General features: G+C 40.4%; 1 protein-coding gene across 3 annotated transcripts in view; it reads left to right on the forward strand.

Moving 5' to 3' along the window:
• LOC128510392 (cyclin-dependent kinase-like 5) overlaps window positions 1–24,632 on the forward strand; it is an 83,516-nt gene that overhangs the window by 12,357 nt on the left and 46,527 nt on the right. For 2 of the 3 annotated variants that reach the window (XM_053482645.1, XM_053482647.1), the window contains exons 2-3: window positions 1,524–1,744; window positions 11,507–11,541. In XM_053482645.1, the coding sequence (XP_053338620.1) occupies window positions 1,681–1,744; window positions 11,507–11,541 (99 nt within the window). In that variant the 5' untranslated portion in view covers window positions 1,524–1,680. Of the gene's footprint in view, window positions 1–1,523; window positions 1,745–11,506; window positions 11,542–24,632 lie in introns of those variants that run through there. The other variant, XM_053482648.1, reaches the window with a different exon arrangement.

Here is a 24,632-nt window from a genome sequence, read left to right on the forward strand (position 1 = left end):
GATGCAGAAAAAAACTGAGGTGGAAGGAAAAAACAAGATTAAAAGAGATTTCTTTTCTTTCGATTCCAATGAAATACCATAATCATCAAGAGATCATGACTGAGGTCTGCGACATACTGTTAACAGTTCGGTTTAATAAGCACCCAGCATTCCACCCACATTCATTTGGCTGGTTTTAAATAGCAGTTGATATGAAAGTGATGCACAGCAGAGAGCGGTCATTTTAACACATTAGGATACAGATTGACATTTACAGAAGACTTCAAACACAGTACGGTGATGAGACTCTCAGTCATTTAACCGGTGCAAACGTTTCAAAGAAGGTTAAAGATCTATGAATGACGATCGGGTAAATCGTAAATCGACGGGTAACTTGTCACCAACTTGCGGAAACGACGCGTCTGTCTGCGTCAACAGTACACACACACCGACACCAGGTGCACATTACAGGAACTCGTCTGGGAGTTATTGCCACATTCCCCCCTACAGTCCTTACCTCGCTCCAAGCCAAATCAACATGTTTAAAGGAGTTCCTGGAAGGCCAGTGTTTCAGGGCGTGTCCACACGGAGACGCGTTTCGCTGTATACGTATACATTTTTTATCGTATTGCCGTTTCGTCCACATGGATCCGGCGTTTTAGGAGACTGAAACCGCTATTTTTTTAAACCGGGTCCCAAAGTGGATAAATCTGAAAACGACACCCTTGCGTTTTCGTGTGTACAGCCAATCCGTATATTTTGTGAAATGATGATGTCATCACATCACGTGTCGGCTGCGTCACACGTAACAGCAACAACAATAATGGCGGACTACATGATTGTATTCTTGTTGCTACAAAGTCTACTAGCTTTATTACAGCAAAGTCTATTGCTACTATGCAACTGTTATGAGCAACTGTTATGAGTGTATCTCTATGGCAGAATTACAGCGCCCCATACTGGTCTGGCATATATACTACACCGTTTTCAGTGGTTTCGTGTGTACGCAGATATTTCTTGAGACGATGCCGTGTTTCCGAAAAAAAATGATCGGATAGGGAACGCACCAGCTTCGTGTGGACTAACCCTCAGACATGTAGCTGGCTCCGACTCATGCCTTCAGCGTACTGAGAAAACGTTCTACCTTGATAGTATTCAAGCCCTAGTGAAACACTGGGATAAGTGCATTGGTGTAGCAGGGGATTATATAGAGAAATAATGGGAGTATTTACTCTTATAACACTGCGTTCTGTTATTCTGCACAATCAAACATCCCATTTTTTATAGATTACTATCAAACCTACTGTTTTAGCACCACCCCAAAAGCCTCAGAAGGGAAATCTGTGCCAACTCTGTGTCTTGTTTAAACTAATATTAATTTAATATTTTTTTCAACCTTGAGAGTAAATTCCATCCAGCTGTCATTGCATTTCATTTTCTTTTTAGATCATAATGTTTAATAATGAAACATTACTTAAAAAAAAAAAAAAAACAGTGTTTGTTTCTTTATCAACACCATAACCATTCATCTTTTTCCCCCTAAGATGTGAGTGTGTACATAAGGCGAGCATGCAGAATGTTCAGTGGCCCGTTCTGACTGGACCACCTGACGCCAGGCCACCCCATGCCCACCTGTGATCCAGAAGACAACCTCTCATCCCCTCGAGCTCCGCTTCTCTCGGACAACCATCATTAGTCTTGATGAGGAACCCTGCCACCGGTGATGTGATGAACAAGTTTGAGGTGCTTGGGATCGTTGGGGAAGGTGAGACGTCTCTGAGTTTTAAACGTCACTCGGACATCCGGAAAGTGGGAGTTTTATTAACAGCTGATGGTTTTCAAAAGTGAATATTATAACATATTTTACTTAAAGCAAAAAGCTTACTTAAAAAGGAGAATAAGCTAAAATATTATTAAATATATTTATCTATATTATTTTGGATGGAAGACAAACATCATTATTATTATATGTTTTATTATTTTTACTTTTATTATTTTTATTATAATTTCACAAATGGAAGTTTTTTGTAGGTGATCATATTAAAAAAAGCTTTTGGTGACATTTCTTACAAAACAGTTTTTGCCACTTTTGCAACTTTTACAAGGTTATTTAAACATACTATATATTGAAAATACTTTTTTTTCTGCACTTATTATAAAGTGGTTTTATAATAATATAATAATATGGTTTTAGATATGAAGTCATGTCTGTAATGTTTTGGTGAAAGATGACATTAAATTAGACTACTGCTTAATCCAAAAACCACACTTAGTAGTCTCGGGGGTCCAAACCCAGGAAGGGAACTTACTGTAAAAAAAAAAAAAGAAAAAGAAAAAAGGACAGTGCATCATCAAATATAAAAAAAACAGGCACAAGTTGGATAGAAGAGAAAAAGGAAATAAAGCTCAGGAATGCACGCCTTACAGAGAACAGGACTTTGCTACAGGGGATTAAAACAATAGGGTGCACACGGAAAACCAGACAGGAGTGAAACCAGACAAAAGCACACCCTTACAGGATGAAACTTGAATTCATGAGAAATCTATTGCAGAAATTTGCAGTTAGATGGAAAGTTTTAAAATGCTTTCTTATGAGCTCTTATACAGTACGCCACTCAATCGTCCTTGAGATGCTTCTACAGCATGAATGAAGTGCACATGCCTAATTAAATTCTCTAGATGGAATTAGGAAAGGCACCACCTATATATGGTGTAGGCAGCACGATGGCGTTAGCACTGTCGCCCTGCGCCTCCAGGGTCTGGGGTCGGCTCCCGTCTCTGTGTGCATGGAGTTTGCATGTTCTCCCTGTGCTTGGTGGGTTTCTTCCAGGTACTCTGGTTTCCTCCCACAGGCCTAAGATTAGGCCAATTGTTGTTCCCAAATTGCATATAGTGTATGAATGACCGTGTATACCTGCATGCCCTGCAATGGATTGGCACCCTGTCCACCAAGTCTTGTGCTCTAAGTATCCCGGGGTCAGGCTCCAGACCCCCCTGTATACAGGATAAGGCAGTAAAAAACGAGGAGTGAGTGAGTATGTGGTGTATGTCAGAGTGAAAACAAAGCCTTGAGGTCGGGAGAATTATCTTTAGACCTGTGAGACAGGATTGTATCAAAACACAGATCTGGAGGAGCGTTAAAAGCAACCAAGAGCGCGGTAATCTCCACCATTCTCAAAAGGAAGAGATTTCCCGGATCTGGCCACCCAGCCAAACTGAATAATCAGGGATGAAGGGTGTTGGTCAGGGAGGTAGCGAAGAAGCTAAGGGTGATTATTAATAAGATTCTGGAGATGCGAGAGTTTTACAGAAGGACAACCATCACTGCAGCACTCCACCAATCAGACCTATATGGTATAGTAACCAGACAGAAGCCAATCCTTACTAAAAGGCACATGACAGCCGGAAACAAGTTTGGCAGAAGGTCTCCTGAAAGACTCTCTGGTCTGGTGACACAATGTGCGGAGAATTCAGGCCCTGCAAATCATCTCTTTAAAATCATCACTACAGTCAAACATGGTGGTGGCAGCATCATGCTGTGAAGATGTTTTTCTGAAACTGGGACTCGGAGATCTGTCAGTTCAGAGAGAAAAATCGATGCAGGAAAAATAAAGAGCCATCCTAAGGGGAACCTTCTCCAGAGTGTTCGGGATCTCAGGCTAGGGCGACGGTTTACATTTCAGCGAACACAAGAGCGGCTGCAGAACAACTCTGTAAAAAAAAAAAAAGGCCTGCCGAAGGTGCTTTAACCGAGTACTGAGTCATGGGTCTGTTTTTTCCCACTTTGTCACTGTGGAATGATGGAAATAATAAGAAATAATAAAAAGAGTCTGAGAACTTTCCCTCTGCCCTGTATGTAATATTTAAGAGGGTTGAATGAACTAATGAAAAGTCTTTGTTCTCATGATGAAGTTTTTCACATAAAAGAAATATTTGAATGAACTGAAATTAAATAAGGTAAAAAATGCTCTTGGATTATTCATAAGAAAAGCTGGTATCTGTATGTACTATCGATACTTGCTGTAGTGAATTATCATCATTATTATGAATCATCTCGTTGAATTGTTGTATATATTTCAGTTGCCCTTTATTGTCATTTTGGTTTTTTCTTTATAAAAGGCAACTCTTTCAAAGCTGAAATGACATTTCTGTAAGTGGTTTCGATGTAAAATGATTAATTCCTCTCACCGCTCATTTGTATCTGTCAACAGTTCCCGGCATCCCCTTCATCTTATAATAAACCAGCTTAAACAAAGCCATGGTGGGGCTGCACAGAGACAGCGTTCCTCCTCCGTGTTAGCGCTGTAGTGCACTTAAACCCTACGCCCTCTTCCCTTTACCCCCGGCCCCCCTCCCCCGCTTCACTTACAGTACACCACATCCGTTTTCTTTACATTTTACATGAGGACACGGGTGTCTGGGGACGTGGCTATTTTTACCCGTCTGTCTGTTCATTTACTCGACTCTGATACTGTATGTAATGAGTGAGAGTGAGAGGGGAAGCTGGGTAGACCTGATGGGGAAGCACACCACCAAGGTACAGTTCACTGTTCGCTTATACACATTCGAAAACAATCACATACAGGGTGTCTGAGGTTTACATTTTAATCATTTAGTCAGACAGATAGATAGATAGATAGATAGATAGATAGATAGATAGATAGATAGATAGATAGATAGATAGACAGACAGAGAGATAGATAGATAAAGAGATAGACAGACAGACAGACAGATAGATAGATAGATAGATAGATAGATAGATAGACAGACAGACAGACAGACAGACAGACTTGACCAGGCACTGGCAGATGGACTGGTGAACCTGTGGACAGACAGATAGCTTGATGGACTGAGACGGACATTAATGGATGGACAATACATAGACAAATAGATACACAATTACACAGATAGATAGATAGATAGATAGATAGATAGATAGACAGACAGACAGATAGATAGATAGATAGATAGACAGACAGACACATAGATAGATAGATAGATAGATAGATAGATAGATAGATAGATAGATAGATAGATAGAAGAACTGACAGACATGGATTAATGAATAAATAAATGATTTGGTTAGTTAGTTAAATCATTAAAAGGCAGAAAGATAGAAAGATAGATAGACAGACAGACAGACAGGTTGATACAGATATACAAATATAAATTCTAATATGCAGAAACACAAGACAGACAAACAGGTATATAGATGTACAGACAGATAGACAGGCATGCAGATAAATAGATAAATAGATAGATAGATAAACAAACAGATATGCAGACAGACAGTTGGACAGAGAGAGACAGAAATACAGATAATATGGCAGACACTGACAGATGTAGATTACTTAATAGTTATATTAACTAGTTTGTAAGATAGATAGATAGATAGACAGACAGACAGACAGACAGACTTGACCAGGCACTGGCAGATGGACTGGTGGACCTGTGGACAGACAGATAGCTTGATAGACTGAGATAGTCTCTGATGGATGGACAATACATAGACAAATAGACAGATATTTACACAGATTGATAGATAGATCGATAAATAGATCGATTATGAAACAGAATTACAAACAGACAGTTGGACAGAGAGACAGACAGAAAGACAGATAGACTGGCAGGCGCAGATTAACTAATAGCTCTATTAACTGGTTAGTACGTTAGATATGTAGACAGACAGACGTGGATATACTGTAGATATACAAATATAAATACTGATATGCAGAAACACAAAGACAGACAGACAGGTAGATATATCTACAGACAGACAGGCAGATAGACAGACAGATAGATGAGTTGCTATATTCTCGGAATCTCAGATGGAGTGCTCTTGGGGATGTAGTGGTCTACGCAGGTGCTATAACACCATTATGTTCGAGCCTATGACGTGAGCCCTTGTAGTGAGTATTTTTTCCCTTTCGTGGTTAGTGAGATATAAACGCAGTGTGACTCGCCTGCTTACTGTGTGTCTATCCGCTGTACTCTGTATAACCCCGTACCTCTGACTCTACAATGCATTTGGAATGTCAGCGACTTGTACAGGTGCGTCTCTACCTGAAAGGGTGCGATGCTATGAGACAGGTTGTTATCGCGTAACGGGTCGCCATGGTGATGTAGGCACTGTAGGCCGGGGTTGGAGTGATCAGATGGAGGGGTGGTGAATTTCATGGTATTAATTGTTGTTTACTCGGCGAGGGCTGCAGGAACACCAGCGAGGATTCGTTGTAATTATTGTTGCGCGGTGAAGTAAATGATCACGAATCGGGTTGATTTTTGACAGGGTGCTGCGCCGAGGTGGATGTGTATGTGTGTGTGTGTGTGTATGTGTGTTTCCGCACTTCTCCGTCACCGTGCAGGATGATTTTTAATTACGACCCTGGGGCGTTTTTTCGGCACTCAAGGTGCAAGAAGATGATAAAACGAGTGCTTGTGGTGGAAACGACTCTCTGATACACGACATACTACAGGGTTAGGTTGTGTGTGTGTCTGTGTGTGTCTGTGTGTGTATTTTAACTCATGTTTTGGCAGTGATTATAGCCTGCTGTGTGTTCAGCTGTCAGAGGAGTGGATTTCATTCTGTTTTTGGCCCCAAGCATAACCCTCTCTTTAGCCTGGCTCATCTCCGGCGTTGCATTATTAGCCCAGTGTATTAGCTCTAATATAAGTTGGATTTTGTCAGTGTGGACGTTAATAAATTCCCTCTCACACATAAACACACACACACACACTGCTCTTGCCATTATTAATACTGTAAGAAACACCGTTAAGTTGAAGGCGATGTAGTGAGCACTGTAGCTTTCTGGCTAATGCTTTAGTCTAGTTATTAGCGGTATTTTATTAGCCATATTTTGAATTAGCGAACAGTTAAATATGATAAAAGGAGGACTCCATGAACCTCTGTAGTGCAACTAGGCACCGTGGGGGCCACAACTATCCCATATACCACTACGGATTTCTTGATTAAACAAAAATTTCAATTATTGCCGTATTAATATGATGTCGTCCTCGATAATAATGATAATAAATATATAAATGCTTTTTCGAGCTCCATTTTTTTTTCACGATCCAGCGAGACGCAATGATTTATCGTTAGTTTTTCATTCCCTTTCCCGATGAAGTGAAGACCTGTTGTTCGCTCGTTCCCTACAACGTTCGCAGTCGTTCCCTTGGAACCAAACATTTTCGCTCCCTGCGGTTTGAATACACACTTAACATGGCTGAACAACCTGTGAAGTATAGTTCCCAGGGTACTTCAGGCCGATCGGAACGCACCTGTTGTATTTATTCCCATTTTTACAATCGTGGTATGACTTACGCAGTACAGGCGATTTGAGAACTGCAATTAGCCTAATCTGCATGTCTTTGGACTGTGGGAGGAAACCGGAGTAACCGGAGGAAACCCACCAAGCACGGGGATCTTGAGGTGGGAATCGAACCCAGATCCTGGAGATGCAAGGGGACTGTGCTTACCCGCTAGTGACACTAAAAGGAGGACTGCATTGAACAAAGAGTTTAAAAAACGGAGACAAGAGACAAGAAATCTGTTATGTACAGTAGATATCCACAAATATACCAGAGTAATTGCGTGGTGTAACGGTGCAGTCCTTACAGAGACAGGTGAAAACCTCAGCTTCATTCAAATAGGATGCAAAGACGTTCGATGGTACACGATGCTGACATAATGACTTCAGGTTCAGTCAAGTTTAGGTTAAAGAAAATGTTTTAGTGCAGTCTCCTCATTTCATTTGGATCAGAGATCGGCCCAGGATGCCGCGTCACTTCCCCCCCCGACTGGTAGAGTGACGTGAAAACCCTGGCACGTGCGGCAGTTCACGCTTCACGCCACAGTGAGCCGATGAGACCGGAGGTGCGCTCAGGCAAACTAATCGCGTCTCTCAGTCACTCAGGACATGCCCAATATGTGTGTGTGTCTGTTTGTGTGTGTGTGTTTTCATCACGGTGAGCTGGAATTATCGAGTGGCAGCAGACAGGTCAAGATAATTACACGCACACTGGAAAGGTGGTCTGTCGCCCGATGCATAACAGACATGGACTTGTCTAGATTTAATTTATTTGAAAGAAATCAGTTAGTTCCTCATGATTAGGCTTGTGTGATGTTGATTTTTCCGATTTTTTTCCCCTGCTTTCAGAATTAATAGCCGGGAAAGTGAACATTTCCATCATTTCAGGTTTACCTGACGAGCTTTAATATTTGAAGTCGTTCTACTGTAGTGAGGGTTTCAGTGGAGTGATACACAAAGTGTGAGGGGGTGTTCAAGTCAAACCGGGACTTTTGATTGTAAAGAACACTGTTTATTTTTCTACAAAATCCCCTGCCACACTAATGTGATTATACCGGCGTTTCACTAGTGCTTGGCCGGGACCAGGGGTAGCTCAGTGGTTAAGGCATTGGACTACGGTTTTGGAAGATCCCAGGTTCAAACCCCACAACCACCAAGTTGCCGCTGTTGGGCCCTTGATCAAGGCCCTTAACCCTCAACTGCTCAGATGTATAATGAGATGAATAAAGTCGCTCTGGATAAAAGTTTTATCAGCATGCCCGAGCCACAATCAGACTACCTGCTTCACGTCTGAAACACTGGCCTCCCAGGAACTCCTTTAAGGGCCTAAACATGCGGAAATAGCTTAAAGCAAGGTCAGGACTGTATGGGAGAGTAACAGCCGAGTTACAGTTACATTTTTTTAAGCATCAGGCATTCTACTCGCAGAATGTTCACCCCCCCATTAAAAAATTTAAAGAGTCTCATCACTGTACTGTTCTCGACGTCTTCTGCAAATATGAATCAGTTTTCACGTCCTTCATTCATGAGATGGTCCCCGTTTGACTTGAACACCAAAAAAAAAGAAAGAAAGAAAGAAAAAAGGCCAACCTGTGATAATGGATTGTGGAATAAAATAACCCGGTCCGTGAGTCATTATCTCTGTTTGATTCATCCATTTCCACACCAGGCTAAATCTTTTATTTCTCTTAGCTAAATCCCCGGATGGTTAAGTCCTTTCTTGTATTATGCTCCTGCTGGAAGAGTGACGTTAAGAAGCCTAGCAGCACTTTCTCAGCTGTTTCTTCCTCTAGAGTATGACTTTAATCAGTTTAATTAGGCCTTTCTCGTTCAAGTGCTAATGGAGTTTTAGGCTGAACTGGGAGCGCGAGATGAGACGTGTTCGATGCCGGATGAAGCCGCGTGATTACATCTGAAAGTGAAAATGCGTCTGACTGCTGGTGCGAACACGCAGCAGCATGGAACCGGGCGTCTTAAAATAACACGTGGACGAGTTTTTTTTTTTTGGATCCTTTATGATCACTTTATCTGCGATATACAGTACATAGAGTACAGTATGATCCATATTATAGAAGAGAATGATGATGTCCTTTATCCTTTTCTAACAACACGGTGACTGTCGTGGGCGTCAACATTGATGTTCCATCTTCACATCTGATGTTAAAGAAAGATGTTATTCTTGTGAGTCTGGCTAGTGTACTCTATTTATTGTCTGTTGATAGGTTTCACCGTGATGTGAAGGCATGGTGCTGGAATTCATTTCGGTCCCTGTCCAAATACCATTCATACTCCTGATTCTTGAGCGATCACCTGTTCACGCTGTACAAAACAATCTCTTCTCGCACCTACAGTACATTAGTCCAAATATAACTACTTTAAAAAAAAGAAGCCTTATTTAATAACAGTGTGATGTAGTGTTATGCTGAAAAGAAATAACAACAACAGCATAGAACAATTCCTCTCAAAAACAATCCACCCAAATCAAGTCAAGTCGGCTTTTATTGTCATTTCAACAACACATGAGCCATGTTATCACAAGTCCCGGATTGACTTGAACGCCCCTCGTTCTTATGATGAGTCACTCATGATATTAACCGAAAGAAATCAACACTTTATGAGATCCACTTCTTGCACTTTTTTCTTTATCCCTCTCTGGATCCTTTTAAACTCAGAAAACCATCTATTGTACACACAAGTTCACAGACGCCCACGATTGACTCGTGTCGCTCTAATCTACAGGGGGACAGAGCGACTGACCCGGAGAGCACGGCCAATTATGCTCTTCTGGACTCCTAAGAACTCCCATTATATCCCCAGACGCTGAGGTTATATAAAGTCTAAGCCGTCTCCTATAACCTCATCTCCCATGCAGAGCTGCAAGCCAGATAATGAGCAGGATTTTCAGCCTTGCATCTGTAATTGGAGCGACCATGGTACAGGTGTCTGCGTCCTATATGGTCTTGGCTTTGTTAGCGGCGTTCGTAGCGCACAATAGAGGCGCCGAGATATCGATCCAGGCTTTGTTGGAATCAGCTTTTAGTTGCTTTTTATTTAAAGTCTTCTACTATACTAGTGCTCTAAATGAGTCATGAATGCTGATATCCCAAGAACACTCACTAAGTAATGTTCTGTGAACTGTCTGGTTTGGCTGAGCAGCCTCAGTGGAGTTTCATCATGCTCCATGACCTTCTCACTCACTCACTCATCGTCTATACCACTTTATCCTGCATACAGGGTTGCAGGAGGGCCTAGAGCCTATCCCAGGAGATTAAGGGCACAGGGCGGGGCACTGCCAGTCTATCACAGGGCATGCACACACACATACACACTCACTTACACACTACTGGCAGTTCAGGAACGCCAATTGGGCAAACCTGCATGTTTTTGATCGGTGGGAGGAAACTGGAGGAAACCCACCAAGCACATGCAAATTCCAAGGCGGAAACCGAACCTAGACCCTTGAGGTGCAGGGAGACAGTGCTAACATTTTCACTACTCCATCGCTCCATGACCTTCGTCAGTGTCGTCAAAATAATACCCTTCACTGTTTCTGTCCTTTTGTGTTCTCGAGGAGCTCGTTTGGTCCTCAGGGAGCTTTGATTTGTGCCACGGATAATGCTGATTACATCTCTTCTTCCAATCCTATCAATCTCTACTGCGCCCCATTTACACACACACACACGTAGACCTTATACCTTCTCCATGCAGTGCCCGATAATCCTATATCAGAGTTCTATACGTATGTGCCGCTTTAATGGCATCCGGATCATTAACCCATATATAAAGTATACCCAGTGCCCACTCATATGACTCAGCTTTTTGTTTTGGCTCGCTGAAAACTGCAAAGCACGCTGGGTCTTTGCCTTCGACTGGCTTCCCCAGAGTGCTGTTCGCTTTATTTACCTGAATGGCACATTTGCTCACCAGAGGTGACCCCATGCAAATGAACTCGCTGCTCTCACCGAGCGAACAATCGATAGGTTTGTTCGCCCAAAGGTCTCCTCGCAGTTCATTCATTGCAGGGTCAATGTGTATGTGTGTGTGTGTGTGTGTGTATGTGTGTGTGTGTCTAGATCTATGTGTATGTGTATGTTTTGTTTGTGTGTGTGTGTGTTTGCAGGTACTGGTGAGAACCTACCCTCCATGATGCTTTAACACATGATAGCTGTGAACTGACACGTTCTATTTCTTTCTCTCTCTCTCTCTGTCCCATGCAGGAGCATATGGAGTCGTGCTCAAATGCAGACACAAGGTAAGACATCTTTCCGTCAGAGGCTTTCTATTTGTATCCCCACCCCTTCCAAACTTCTAAAGCATCAATAAACACTAAGGTACTAATACATACTGTATAATCTAAAAAAAAAAAACCATAAAACTAAATTATTGTTTACGCAAAGGCCTACATATAAGTGCGACACGTGCATAAAAAAAAATGCTTAGAATGTGCTGTAGACTGCTTTACACAGGAATGTGCCGGGTCTTGTTTAGAGAAAGGGCTTATAATATCAAGGCTGGGATTTAAACATCTCTACATGAAGAATCTAAACATATAAAGCAGAGTAAACAGGCATTAATGAAAGAATGTCAGTATTCGGTGTAATGACGCTTTGAGGATCCGATTTGTGCAGTTTTATAAGGAAATCCCCAACATACAGTACGAACAAGCTCCGTTCCAAGGCCAGTTTGCTCGTACATCCAACAAACATTGTCTAGTCACTAGGATACTAACACAATCGGCTATACACAGTGTAACACTAACAGGTGTCATGATCTTGCGCTTGTCGTTTAGAATCATACCGATGATTGAATGATGTATGTTAAGGGAGCAAACAATGTCTGATTCATCGCCGCTGCTTTTACGCTTGCTTTCTAACATCCTGAGATGCACGCTGCACGCACATGATGATGTACGCCGGGCCGGACATGTGATCTAACTTCTTCGATTTAACATGCACGAATGCATGTCCATATCTTCGAAAGTTTGTAACTCGAATGTTCGTATGCAGTGTTAGGCACCGTGTTAGGCACCGCGAGTGAGCCCAAGAGCTTCCACGAGGGCCGAAGCACGGAACGATGGAAACCTAACCACAGCGCCTAAACTCGCGGTGAATCATGATGAACCGTGCTTACGGCCACCGACCGAAACCGTGCAGGTGAGATAGGGGTATTAGTAGTTTACAGATTATGGACCAAACTTCGCTGAGTGATGATGGTAGAATAATTATAAAGGTCTTCACTAAAACAACATGCATGAGGAATCACAAAGGAGTTTTCATTTTCTGCAATGGAAAAGTACTCGAACTAGTCACTTTTATCAGAAAGTAACGCATTCCATGGATATATATACAGCCCAGCCTGAAATTATTAATACTCCTGGCAATATATGTATATATACAGTATATAACAAATTTTATACTAGTAAACACAGGGTGCCTAAGACTTTTGCACAGTACTGTACATAATCCATCTAATATAGTCATACAGGCGACATGGTGACGTAGTAGTTAGCACTCTCGCCTTGCACCACCGGGGTCCGGGTTCAAACCCCGCCTTAGGTCTTTGTTCATGGAGTTTGCTTGTTCTCCCCATATTTGGTGGGTTTCCTCCAGGTACTCCGGTTTCCTTGAAACAAGCGTGTGTGTGTCCTGCAATGGATTGGCACCCAGGGTGTACACTGCTTTGTGCCCTAAGTCTCCTGGGATAGGCTTCAGGTCCCCCCGCGACCCTGTATACAGGATAAATGGGTGTAGACGATGAGTGAGTAAGTGAGTGAGGGAGTGAGCAAGTGATGGTTCCATACGACTAACTAGTGATTGTGTAGTGATCAAGATCTGAAAACCTCATGAGAGTTCAATACAAATAAAAACAGGGGTGTTTGAACATTCTTGCAACCAACAAACAAATATAAGCTGAATAGTTCTGTATAAAAGGATGTTAAACATTTCAAGTGGTATAATTAGGCTGTCAGGGAGTTGAATGCTAGCACAATCAGGCATCTAATTGGAGAACGCTGGAGAGTGCATTCTGGAGCGGGGCTTTGTGTACACGGACGAGAATGAAAAATAATCAAAGAGTAAATAATTAATTGTGCAATGTATTTGTAATTCACCCACTCCACCTCCTGGAGCTCTATTCTCGACTAATCTTGACTAATACCCCTTTTAATGGGAACACGTCTAGGACCACCACGTGTTTGCAAAAGTAATGGCCTACTTACACTCCGCTGTGAATTTAGGTCATTTATGAATAACAGGACGCCCCTGCTCTTACCCGACCATGTGGCTCCGGGTTGATACGAGAGCTTATCCCTGTGGGAAAATGCCGGAGATTTGAGATGCTCTATTATTTCTGGCATCATTTTTTTCCCTTATTTTACCATCACAGCTTTTAAATCGGGCTTCATCGTAAATCTTTTGAACTGAAAAAGGCTTAGATCGCTGACGGCGTAGTAAGTGTCGTGTCCCTGAACATCTTTGAAGAGCGAAAATCATCTCCTAGGGAGGTTAACGCTAAAAATAACTTTGGTGAAGCTACGAGCACCGTGCTCAGTCCCAGCGCCCCGTGGCTCTTCACCGACGGCCGCAGCAGATGGCCCAGGCTAAATCTGATCCAGCTCCATTCTGTTAACTTTGGACTAGGATCCAGCCCTCAGCCCCATGCTGTATGGACCTGCTGGCTGTATACTGTACTTGGGCCATCTGGCTATGGTACTGTTGTAGATGTTACTTTGGGTATCAGTGCATTTTTTTATTCTCTCATCAAAAAAGGTTGGTGTCAACTTATGATCCTGCCAAAGAAGCCCAAACTGAGCCTATATTTACATGTACACATATTTATGTACTCATGATATTAAAGCACAAAATATTGTGTAGGCTCCCCTTGGACAAACGGGGTCAGTCTGGCCCCTCGGGGCATGACTCCAAGACTTCTGGGGTCTGCTGTGGTGTTTGGTATCGGGACATTAGGGCCTCCGTGGATTGGACTTGTTTGTCCGGGGCATTCCATGGATTATTGATCTAGGGAATGTTTTGAGGTTAAATCAACAACCTTGAACATGCTTGAACTGATAAAACCCAAACGCAGTGGGCTGTGATGCACTGTGTCTTCTGATACCTTTGTTTTTATAGCTAGTATCGACATAAATTCATGCCAGAGACCTGGGTGCTCATTAACCCTGTCACCAGCTAACTGGTTGATGTAATTCAGTTCACCTGGTGGTGGTGGTGGTAAGGTTGTAGCGGATCGGTGTATATCTGTACATATAATGTAACATATTGACTTTATGATCTTTAAATCCACCAAATCACTGGCGAACACATTTCAGCTGCAAATTTGATTTTATGAAGAGTAATTGAACAATAATTGAGAAACACTACAAATTCCTGTGCAAACCCATAGCATGAGTATATATAGAGCTGAGAATTCCGACTTGGACATTTCTGAGGATTCTTTATAGCTCTGTATCCTCCATATGGGTGAAATGTATTTTGGTACACACAGCAGGGGGGTTATGTGTCTCTTTCTCGAGAGAGATCAATGTGTTTTATTGACTGAATCACAAGCCTGTTGGGTGACATAATGGAACCGACCAAGCATTCAGAAGTAGGACTTTCTAGCCAGTATCCCACAACCAGCCGCCGGGGTTAAAGGACATCCTTAGTGCGGTTCTTATGCCCAGATAAGAGTGGAAGGGTTGCATCAGGAAGGGAATCTGACATGAACTCTGTGCCAAAATCAAATGAGTGGTTCAGATTAGCAGCTTTGATGAGCACCTTATGGGAGTACCCAAGAAAGAAAGAAAAAAAAACTTTAACCTTTATTATTCTGTTACATAAGAATCCTAAATCATTTTTAACCTTTAACATTCACCAAGAGAACGGAGAAATATATATTTTTATATTATTATTATTTTTTTTTTATGTTTGTGATTCTTTAAAGGTCATCGAATTTATCTAGGAAATTTGTTGTAACCAGATCATGCATTGGTTGATGTGTGTTGTAGAGCTGTGTTTTGTGAAAGATAAAATATGTTTTTTTTTTTTCGATTTCATTTTCTTGTTTTTGAGCTACACATTCTGTATGTCTGCGGAATGTCATATGTTTTTTACGGATTTTTCTTTTTTTTTTGGTTATTTTTATCTGATCAGTCACCACTGGAGAGTGACGTTAGCCCCACCCACACAGAGGTGCCAAAGGTTTTGGAATGTTATGTTAAAAAAAACAGTCCTTTATGCTTTGTTTAACTCTATGTTTTATTATTATTATTATTATTATTTCACCCCAGCAGGAATAGGGTGGATATTGGATGACTTTTGTAACATAGTTGTAATAAATGTCCATGTGCATTTATTAGGATCAAAATTATGCCCCCTAGTGGTCCGGTGGTAAGCATGCGGTGCTCATGCCAGAGTCAGTAACCAGACTTCGAGTCCCGTTTGGGATTAATACAGAATTCTTAATTTTTGTAGCATTATGTTAAGAGCACTGGTTTAACATTATCGCATCATCATCATGTAGAACAACAATGTTGTTCTGATGTCATTTCATGACAACAATTCTAACTTTCAAAAGCAACATAGTAGGAACGTTGTCCCGTCGTCTGGGACGTTGCTAAATTATTTATCACCATGATGTTTTGACAACCGAAAAACTTAAAACGTTTGTAGGATATTTTTTTTTGCATGCTCAGGGGTTTGTTTTGATTTGCTGCGCAAAACTGCAAGTCAGGCTAAAAACAGTTTAGCCCATTCTTAATGTACGAGTGGTGTGCTGTATATTTAATGCCTGCTGTCATGATTCATTCGTAGTTACACTGATTGTAATGTACTCTGTCTTACCTTGAGGAATGAAGAGTCTAACATTTTTCATGTCTTGTTTTGCTCCACTAGCGGAATGATGTTAGCTCGACTTCAATTAATTGTCACCTTCTTGACGCAAAGGGACGGAAGTAACATTGCGGGTGTGCGGGTTCGAGGCGAGGAAGAGGCGAGAGAGAGAGAGAGCGTACAGTACGTGGCCCAGTGTCCATGTAACAGCAGTAAATGCGTCATTAGCAAAATGTTACTATTTGCCCAAGTGTGTGTGTGTGTGTGTGTGTGTGTTTGTTTTTTTGTGTGAATCCCGCAGAAATAGACTCGAGAGGTTGCTGCCTGTATAGTGAGCCTCTGTGCTTCCGAGCCTGTAATTACAGAGCTTTATAATTCACACGCTGACTGATCTAGAGCCAAACAGCTGCACACAACAGCCTCTTCATTCCCACCTCATACTAACAGGAATCTTATTCACCCCCTGAAATCACAACACACACACACACACACACACACAATACATTCGCTTACAGGTTGGGATAACATAACTGCGGTTGGATGGTTTGTCCCTGAAAGTCATTAACACACCTCCCTTGTTCGTAATTTATATCACATGTTTGTGTTGTTGTTAATTTAGTGGGGTTTTATTATTTAGCTCAGCTGCAGAAGAGCATCCTCAGATTTGATTGACTCTGAAGAAGCCACAGTCTGTCGCCAAGCTCTCAAGCTAATTCACAGTGATTTGTAAATCCCTGTTAATGCTTTTGTCCCCAGTGAAATTAGTGTCGTTTCTCCCTTTCCATCTTCACCTGATGGATTTCAAATCAAGTTTTTATTTCATATTCATCCACTGATTAATGAAATGAAAACTGAATGGTTAATTCGTTTAAAAATTTTGTTTGCTAAAAATTAAATTTACATGGACTCTGCCAAAACATGGTATTGGTGGTAAAAAATGTCTCACCTACTGTAGATGTAGTGTCCATAATTTTTCTAATGCAAATCTTTCAATAATCAACATGAATTTGACATGGTTACGGACACTACAGATTTTTGGGCGAAAAAACTTAAAATTTTGCACGGAATGCTTGCATTTAAGAAATGATTTTCACAGATTATATGCTTTTAGGAGCTTAAACCAATTTTATATGAATATGAATACTTTGGATTTTAAATTATTATGCTTTAGAGCGAGACAGTATAACACATATAAAATCATCTCTCCAAAGCTTGAAATTGAAATTTTGGAACCTGAAATTTTTTAGGAAGGCGAGATTGATCCCTTCCATGTTCATAAACTTCAGAAGTAGTTTCTTTGGCACTTACATTTTCTATATTATATGTACAAAATTAAATCGGCACCAATACTGTGTGTTTTGACCGACTGCAAAAAATGACGTCATAGCAAGTGAAATATTGAACAATCTAACCTAGCTATGATTTCTTACAATAAGTTCACAAAAAACAATAAAATAAGATTATTAAGATTATTACTAGTCACTAACTAAAATTGCATGCAACATATTTCTTGTTCTATTGGCAGATAATTTTGCTTCTTTCGAGAAATAAAACCCTAAAAACTGGCAAAATGATCCCCCAATGAAACAGTCTTATTAAACTTTAATTTGGATTGTTGTAAACTATTTTTAAAAATGATACATAGTTTGGTTAAATTCAAGAATATTTCACTTGCCAAGATGCTAAGATTTTTTTGCAGTGTGGCGAACACAAACGAGTGGCGTGAAACAAACAGTGAAATGTTATACCTAGTACAGCTATAGTAAATGTGAACACTATTCGAACACTGCTTGTCCAATCAGATTAGTTTACATTTCAAGGGTAGAAATCATTTAACCAATCATGAATAAGACAGAATTGATTCCAATCAATTGGAGAAACATCGTCCATGTAAACGAAGCTATTGTATCCAAAACCAGACTGTTTTTATTTGGTCAATGATCTAAACAAGGTCAAGGTCACAGCAAGGTCATGCACATAGAGATTAGTCAAAAGAAAAGACGATGCTTTTGGCTGTTGAGCCAATGCCCTATACAGTATGCTATGCTAATCTATAACATTTATCAACATAATATCATCTCTCTTATTACTAACACTTTTGGTTCAGTATGATTTCTGATTTGACTTTTTTAGTAATACTACAAACTAGAGATGGGAATCACCAAAGACCACCTGATTCGTTATTATTATGATACCTAGTTAATGATTCAATTGATATTGTGATTAAGGATCATGATATCACAGTTGTGAAGCTGTTGCATAAAGCTGAGTTATAACTTTCAAGTTATGACACAAACTTTTTTCTTTTTTGATTTTTTTTTAAATTAATTTTAAAAGTTCAAGGTCTTAAAGTTGGAACAAAATAATATCGAAAAAAATGTAATCTTGAATCTGGATATTTATAATTCAACTCCGGTAATTAAATGTCGCCCGTTGTTTATAACATTAGTTTTCCCACTTAAAAACCAAGCACAGCATTTAAACAATACAAAATAACTTTATGCATAAGAGTTTAACATTTAAAATTTAAAATTAAATTAAACATAAAATATTTTTTTACTGAGCAGCACGTATCTCTATCATCCGTCATAATTATTATTTCTAAACAAACTTAGCGAACAATTCACTCCTACTACTGTCCACAGGATGCCAGTGTGGAAATAGTTTAAAATGGGGATGGGATAATAAAGAGACGGTGGAGTTTTAACTTCTCAAACATCTCCACAGACTGAAGTGCATCTTGAGCAATTGCGAGCAGAAACACACACCTTCTGACGCGGGATTTGGGGCTTATCACATGCCTGTTTTGGGACTATTTAGCGCATGTGGTGTTTTGAGACTGGTGTAAGTGTGTGTTTTAAGACTCATTTGCTTGCAGTGTTTAAAGAAAAGGCTGATCGGTGGCTTTTTAATACGATAAGGTAACACCATAAAAATGCGTTTTCACATTTAAGCACCATTCAGGAGCTCATGTACTCGGCACAGGATTGGTAATATCCAAGGCTTATCGGGCACGGCCAGTCAAGTTGAAAGCCGGCCAAATCCAGCCACTGGCTATTCAACTCACGCATTCTGTACATATAAAAACAAACAACAACAACAACAATAAAAAAACTTTTTGGTGTCAGTGTGGTGATACATGAATCATACATAAAATTATAATATATTTTATAAGCAAAATATAATTAGAGATCATGAGATCTCTTTATATTATAGTTCTGTCTTGTATGTTTCTTTGATCTAAATGACAAAATTCTGGCTACCTTTAATGTCTCAATAGTTATTAGATTGAAGGATGAAGTACTGCCTCTAAAAATCTGGTGTACCAGTTTTAACCAAAAAGAAAATCAAGAAACAAACAAACAAAAAAACGCCAGAGCGAGTGGAGAGGAGAAAAAAAAGAAAAGGTCAAAAAGAATGAATGAAAGAAGAGCTGAAACTGATTGTGCACAATTCTGAGCTTGTTTTGAGTCTCAATTATGGGAATTGCGCTGTTGAGTTTCATCAGGACCATGCCTCTGCAAGCTTCAGTTACACTGGCAAAAGCTGGAATGTCCAAAAACAAATGATCCCATCATTCCATAATTGTCCTTCATACCATTTGGCTTTAAATTCCCATCAGACTGGAACAGCCAGGAAACCTGCATTCTAGTTCTAGATATTTATTGTAATTGTACCCTTGTACACTACAGCTCCCCTAAACCTGATGATCTCCTCCACTTTGTTTCCTCCACTTCTTAAATTGCTTCAAGCTGCAAAAATGGACCCAAACAAAAAATGTTGGCACACTTGTTGGTACCATTAAAGTAATGAAGGATTTGGAAGGATATTTCAGCATTATATCAAAAACCGGATGTGTTAAAGCACCGTATTTGCAGCCTTGGATTCAAGGTCTTGGAGATGACTCAGCGTTTTTTTTGCAAGCAGAGAGGCATTCACAGTACTGCGCTGTAAGGGTGCTTAGGGCCAAGGCAATTTCCTCGAGTGTGAAGCAGAAGACCGGGAGACTTTTCCTTACTTTGCTGATCTGGTCAAATCCCTTGATTAGAGTTAGTTATAACCCATGACTTGAGGTCCACCTTATCACACAACATAAGAAGAAGCTGGATACTGGTCAATCTGGGAACGATGGAGGACATTTCATGCAGATGTAAAGATCTTCAAGTAGCCTTTGGTCCACAATACAATCAGGTAATCAGTAAAGGTTTAGCATGTACATATACCTCACACCCCCACACCTGGGTTTCATGGTCTCCAGCCTTGGGCTGCTGTTTGATTCGAAGAGTCTGTGTGAAAATGATTACCACTAGCGCCTTGAATCACTTCCAGCGTATGAACGCTAGTTTTACTAGGAACACGATGTCTAGGAAGCAGGAATGTTTATCCTGCTCTCGACTCACTCAGGCTGTCAATGCTAATTGAACGGCGTATCATCGAACCGGCCTTGGCAGCTCTCTGTGTGGGACACGGTCTGGTAGAGAGGTAATTGTTTCGCACAAAGACTCCTGTGTATCTTGCAACAGGGAGGACAATGGGATGCCCGATACAGCTTTGCCCATGTAGAGCTGCCGAGCACTGAGCCAGAGTTTGTACTAAGTGCCGCACAATGATTCACATACAAACACAATTATCTAACCGCAAACAGGTTGCAATTTATTCCATGTCTATTTCTGAAGTATACCGAACTGCATTCGTGCATTGTTTAGTGCCGTGTCTGGTTTTGGACATCACGCAAGGCTGAGCTTTTACTTTTTTAAACGCTAATAAGAATAAAGCAGAGGAAAGGGAAGTAAAATAGCTAGTGCTGAAAAGTAATCCTTTTCTGTAGTTCAGATTTAAAAGCAGGGACACTGCTCAGACGGATGTATTGTGCAAGTCGTTCAAGGTTAAAGCGAGAACTTGATATGGAAACGCAGCCAACTTATATCAGGATCTCAGACAGCGCTCAGAATGGTACAATGTCTTGAGGAAAAAAAAAAGGAAAATGCCAGAGAAAGTGGCACCTCAGAAGGCAAGCTATATGTATGTGACTAAGAAAGCATTTAAGAGACATAAGCTTGCTGGGCATTGAGGGAGCGAGGAGGAGGCGGAGAGCCATCTGCAGTAGCACCGGTAAGCAGAGAGAGCCTCAAGGTGGCAGTGGCCCAAGAGAGGAGAACCATGTCAAAGTTGATAAGATGCCACCTGGACACAAGCTTCGGTTTAATCAACCCGAACTGGAATACCTGCAGGAGCGTATGATACTGAAAGATTGGAAACACCAGATGATTCCAGGAACATCACTGGAGATGTGTCCAGGAGTATCAGGGAGATATATCCGTACAGTGAAGGACCGGGTGCACATGTTGTACAACAAATTCAAAGCTGAAGCTGACATTTACACAGAAAACTTTATTTTAAAAATGTATTGACCTAAATTTAATAATGTTTTAATGTGTATATTTTGTTATTTATAAAACAAGTCGAAGAAAAAAAATGTTTGGGTTTTGTTTCCACTTAAAGTTTTATAATTTACAAATTTGTTCATTTTTGCACTTTTGAGTTGCTAAATTAATATTTGAAAATCTACTTTTAATGTGACCATATGTGCCTTTTTTTCCGTTAATCTAGATGCATATGCTTAAATACTAAGTAACTGCAATGCATCAAAAATAATCCTGTTAAATAATCGAAGAAAATATACAAACACGAATATGCTGTATAAAGCAATACAATATTATTAATTCCCAGATACTTCTAATAAATACATATTAAAAGACTGTTTTATACATTTTGTTTGGGAAAGCCCTGATTTTAACACTGGAGTACTGTATACTGATGGATATTTTAACTGGTTTCCGGAACTCTTCAGTACTAATATGTACTCTATGGAAGCTCCACCTCTTCACCCATTTTAAAGGTCCCATATTGTATTGTACTATTTCTTTAATACAGAGTTAAACCATGGTCTCAGAACTTCTTCCAAAGTGTGTTTTTGTGTGTGTGTGTGTTAATGATCAAGCTGAAATACCCCTTAGATAATAATTTATTTTTTTTCATATCTCTAACTTCCCGGTTAACCCCTCCTCCAAACGCCTTTTCTTATATGAGGTCACATTAGGGGGGAATCTCATTTGCTTGTTCAATCCCCAGCCAGTACTACAATGAGAAAAGGACAAAGAGCAGGAAATATTTTCTGGTTTTTATTCCTTGGTTTATGTATGTGTTTTATCTGTGTTTGTTGCTGCCTTGTTCATTATTGACCCGTTCTCAGTGTTTTTTTCCCATTTCATTAATTTTCCACTGAATGTCTAAGCATATTCACTTGATACCTACAGTAGCTCCTTTGAAACTACCCTAAAAATAAGTTGTTTACAGCTTGTTATTTCCTGTTTTACTCACCAGACAAATAATAAGTATATTGTGCACCGGATGTTACTTCACTTAGGCAGGTGATTCACTGTGAACAGGAACACGAGACTGGGCTTTTTAACGAGGCTTTTTCTCATATAACAAGCCTTGCTTCGGGAGGATGCTCCGCTACGGACATTTGGAAACAAGTAAAGCATTACCATGAGATACTGTTAATAAACGATCTGTCAAATGCTTGTATAACAGATAGAAACCTTTCTATAGAAAGACTTCCAGACTTCATTGTGTTCATCTAAAATGGCACTTAAATGCTAGTACTGATCCGTGACTTCCACTAACTCGCGATGAATGGATGTGGCCTGGGGGACTTTTTTCCTGAAATCAATCCCCATCTCCAACAGAGCGCTGTCGGCTCGATCTATCAAGTAACAGGCCAGGCTCGCATTCCTGGGCAGAAACTACACTTGTATTTCATTATAGCGTATAGATACCATGTAATAATATTTGCACGAAAGATACTTCATTAGGCATCTCATCTATATTTTTCTGTTTTTAAAAAAAAATAATTTATAAACACTTTTTACAAATGATTGGCGTCCAGATGAGCAGAGGTGGAAGGTAACTAAGAACATTTAGTTTCTTACTATACTGTACTTACGTTCATATTTCTTGTATCTTTATTTACTGTAACTTGTTAATATTTTCATTAGTGGATACAGTTCCCTTTTTATTCCACTTTATCCTATAACGAATATTTGTACTTTCTATTTCACTACTTCATTTCTGCATTACATAAACATAATGGTTATGTCGTATTTGAGGGGTTAATATCGTCACATACTGTCTATTATGTATAATTCCCTGATTTGCCTTCCCTCCCTGAAATGCTCTATCATGTAGCAGGTGTTTGAGATCAGAAGTGTAGACCAAGTCAACACTCAGGAAGCAGAGAGAGACAGAGAGAGAGATAAAGAGAGAGACTCTTTTATTCCTTTTTTCTTAGGTGGACTTAACTACTTTTTTACCCAGGGTATCTATATTTTTACTCAAGTAAAGGATTTGTGTATCTGCACATCATACAATCAACTGTGTAAAGTGGATTATTTTGTGTTTTTTTGGGAAACCTGTGCACAACAGCACCACCAGTGGTCAAACAGCAAAGTACACACTGTAGCATAAATATGCGAGAAGCGATTCCAGGACAGATTTCATTCTAGCCCAGGCTGTAGATTTTTTTTCAGCCTATCAGTTTTAGTCCTTTGTTCGGGATTGGCTTTTGAGGAAAAAACAAAAGTAGATCAACTAAATCGGGATAAATACACTCCAGACATCTTCATTATCCATAGCATCCTCTTCTTCTGCACATTGCCTCCCCAAAAATCTCCTACACGAGCAGCTGCAGGATAAAAACAGGTCACATCCCAGTAACACTGCCGATCCAGAATCAGCCGTGGGGTGCGAAAGGCTAAATTCGGCAGCATGGTGTGCCTTGAGTAGGCTCTCGAGCCGCAGCTGTTTGCACCACAGCAGTGTTGCGCAGCAAGCCGGGGTTAATTATAGATCCGTACCACGAAATGACAGGCTTTTTCACCAATATTAATGGTGCGTATTTAGACTGTCTTTTTTTGTTGGATCTAAAAGCAAAATTACGTCGCGCTTTTTAGACGACAGTTTGAAAGAATCGTGAAAGAAAACGTCAATTTCCCGGCTTGCGTCTGTAACTCGGAGAACGAGAGCAAGCTGATTGATGATTACGTTGGTTAAACATGGCGGATGTCAGTCAGAGTGTTTTTTTTGGTGTTTTTTTTTTAATCTGGCAGTGTTTTCACTCTTGCAAACAAATCAGTTAATAGGATCCTGCCTGTCTTGTTTGCCCAGCTCATTTATTTGTACTGCAAAAGACTGCACTTGCCTGTCTGGTTTATTACAGGAGCTTAAGATAATATTTCTGTGTAACAGCAGGCTTGTGCTGAGATTAAAGGACGAGGCTGTGATCTTAAAAGAACGGACAGCTCGTTGGTTCCAATAGCAGACTTCGCACAAACACCCTGATCATTTAAAGGAGGCAGTTCCAACATGAAAAGGTTGCTGCATCGTGCATACTCTATCTGAGCCCTAAGGTGGGTCAGAAGACCGAGTTCGTGCACTTGCACCTGCTGTCTGGATG

This window comes from Clarias gariepinus, chromosome 22, assembly GCF_024256425.1.
Source record: "Clarias gariepinus isolate MV-2021 ecotype Netherlands chromosome 22, CGAR_prim_01v2, whole genome shotgun sequence".
In the NCBI taxonomy this organism is placed as follows: Eukaryota; Metazoa; Chordata; class Actinopteri; order Siluriformes; family Clariidae; genus Clarias; species Clarias gariepinus.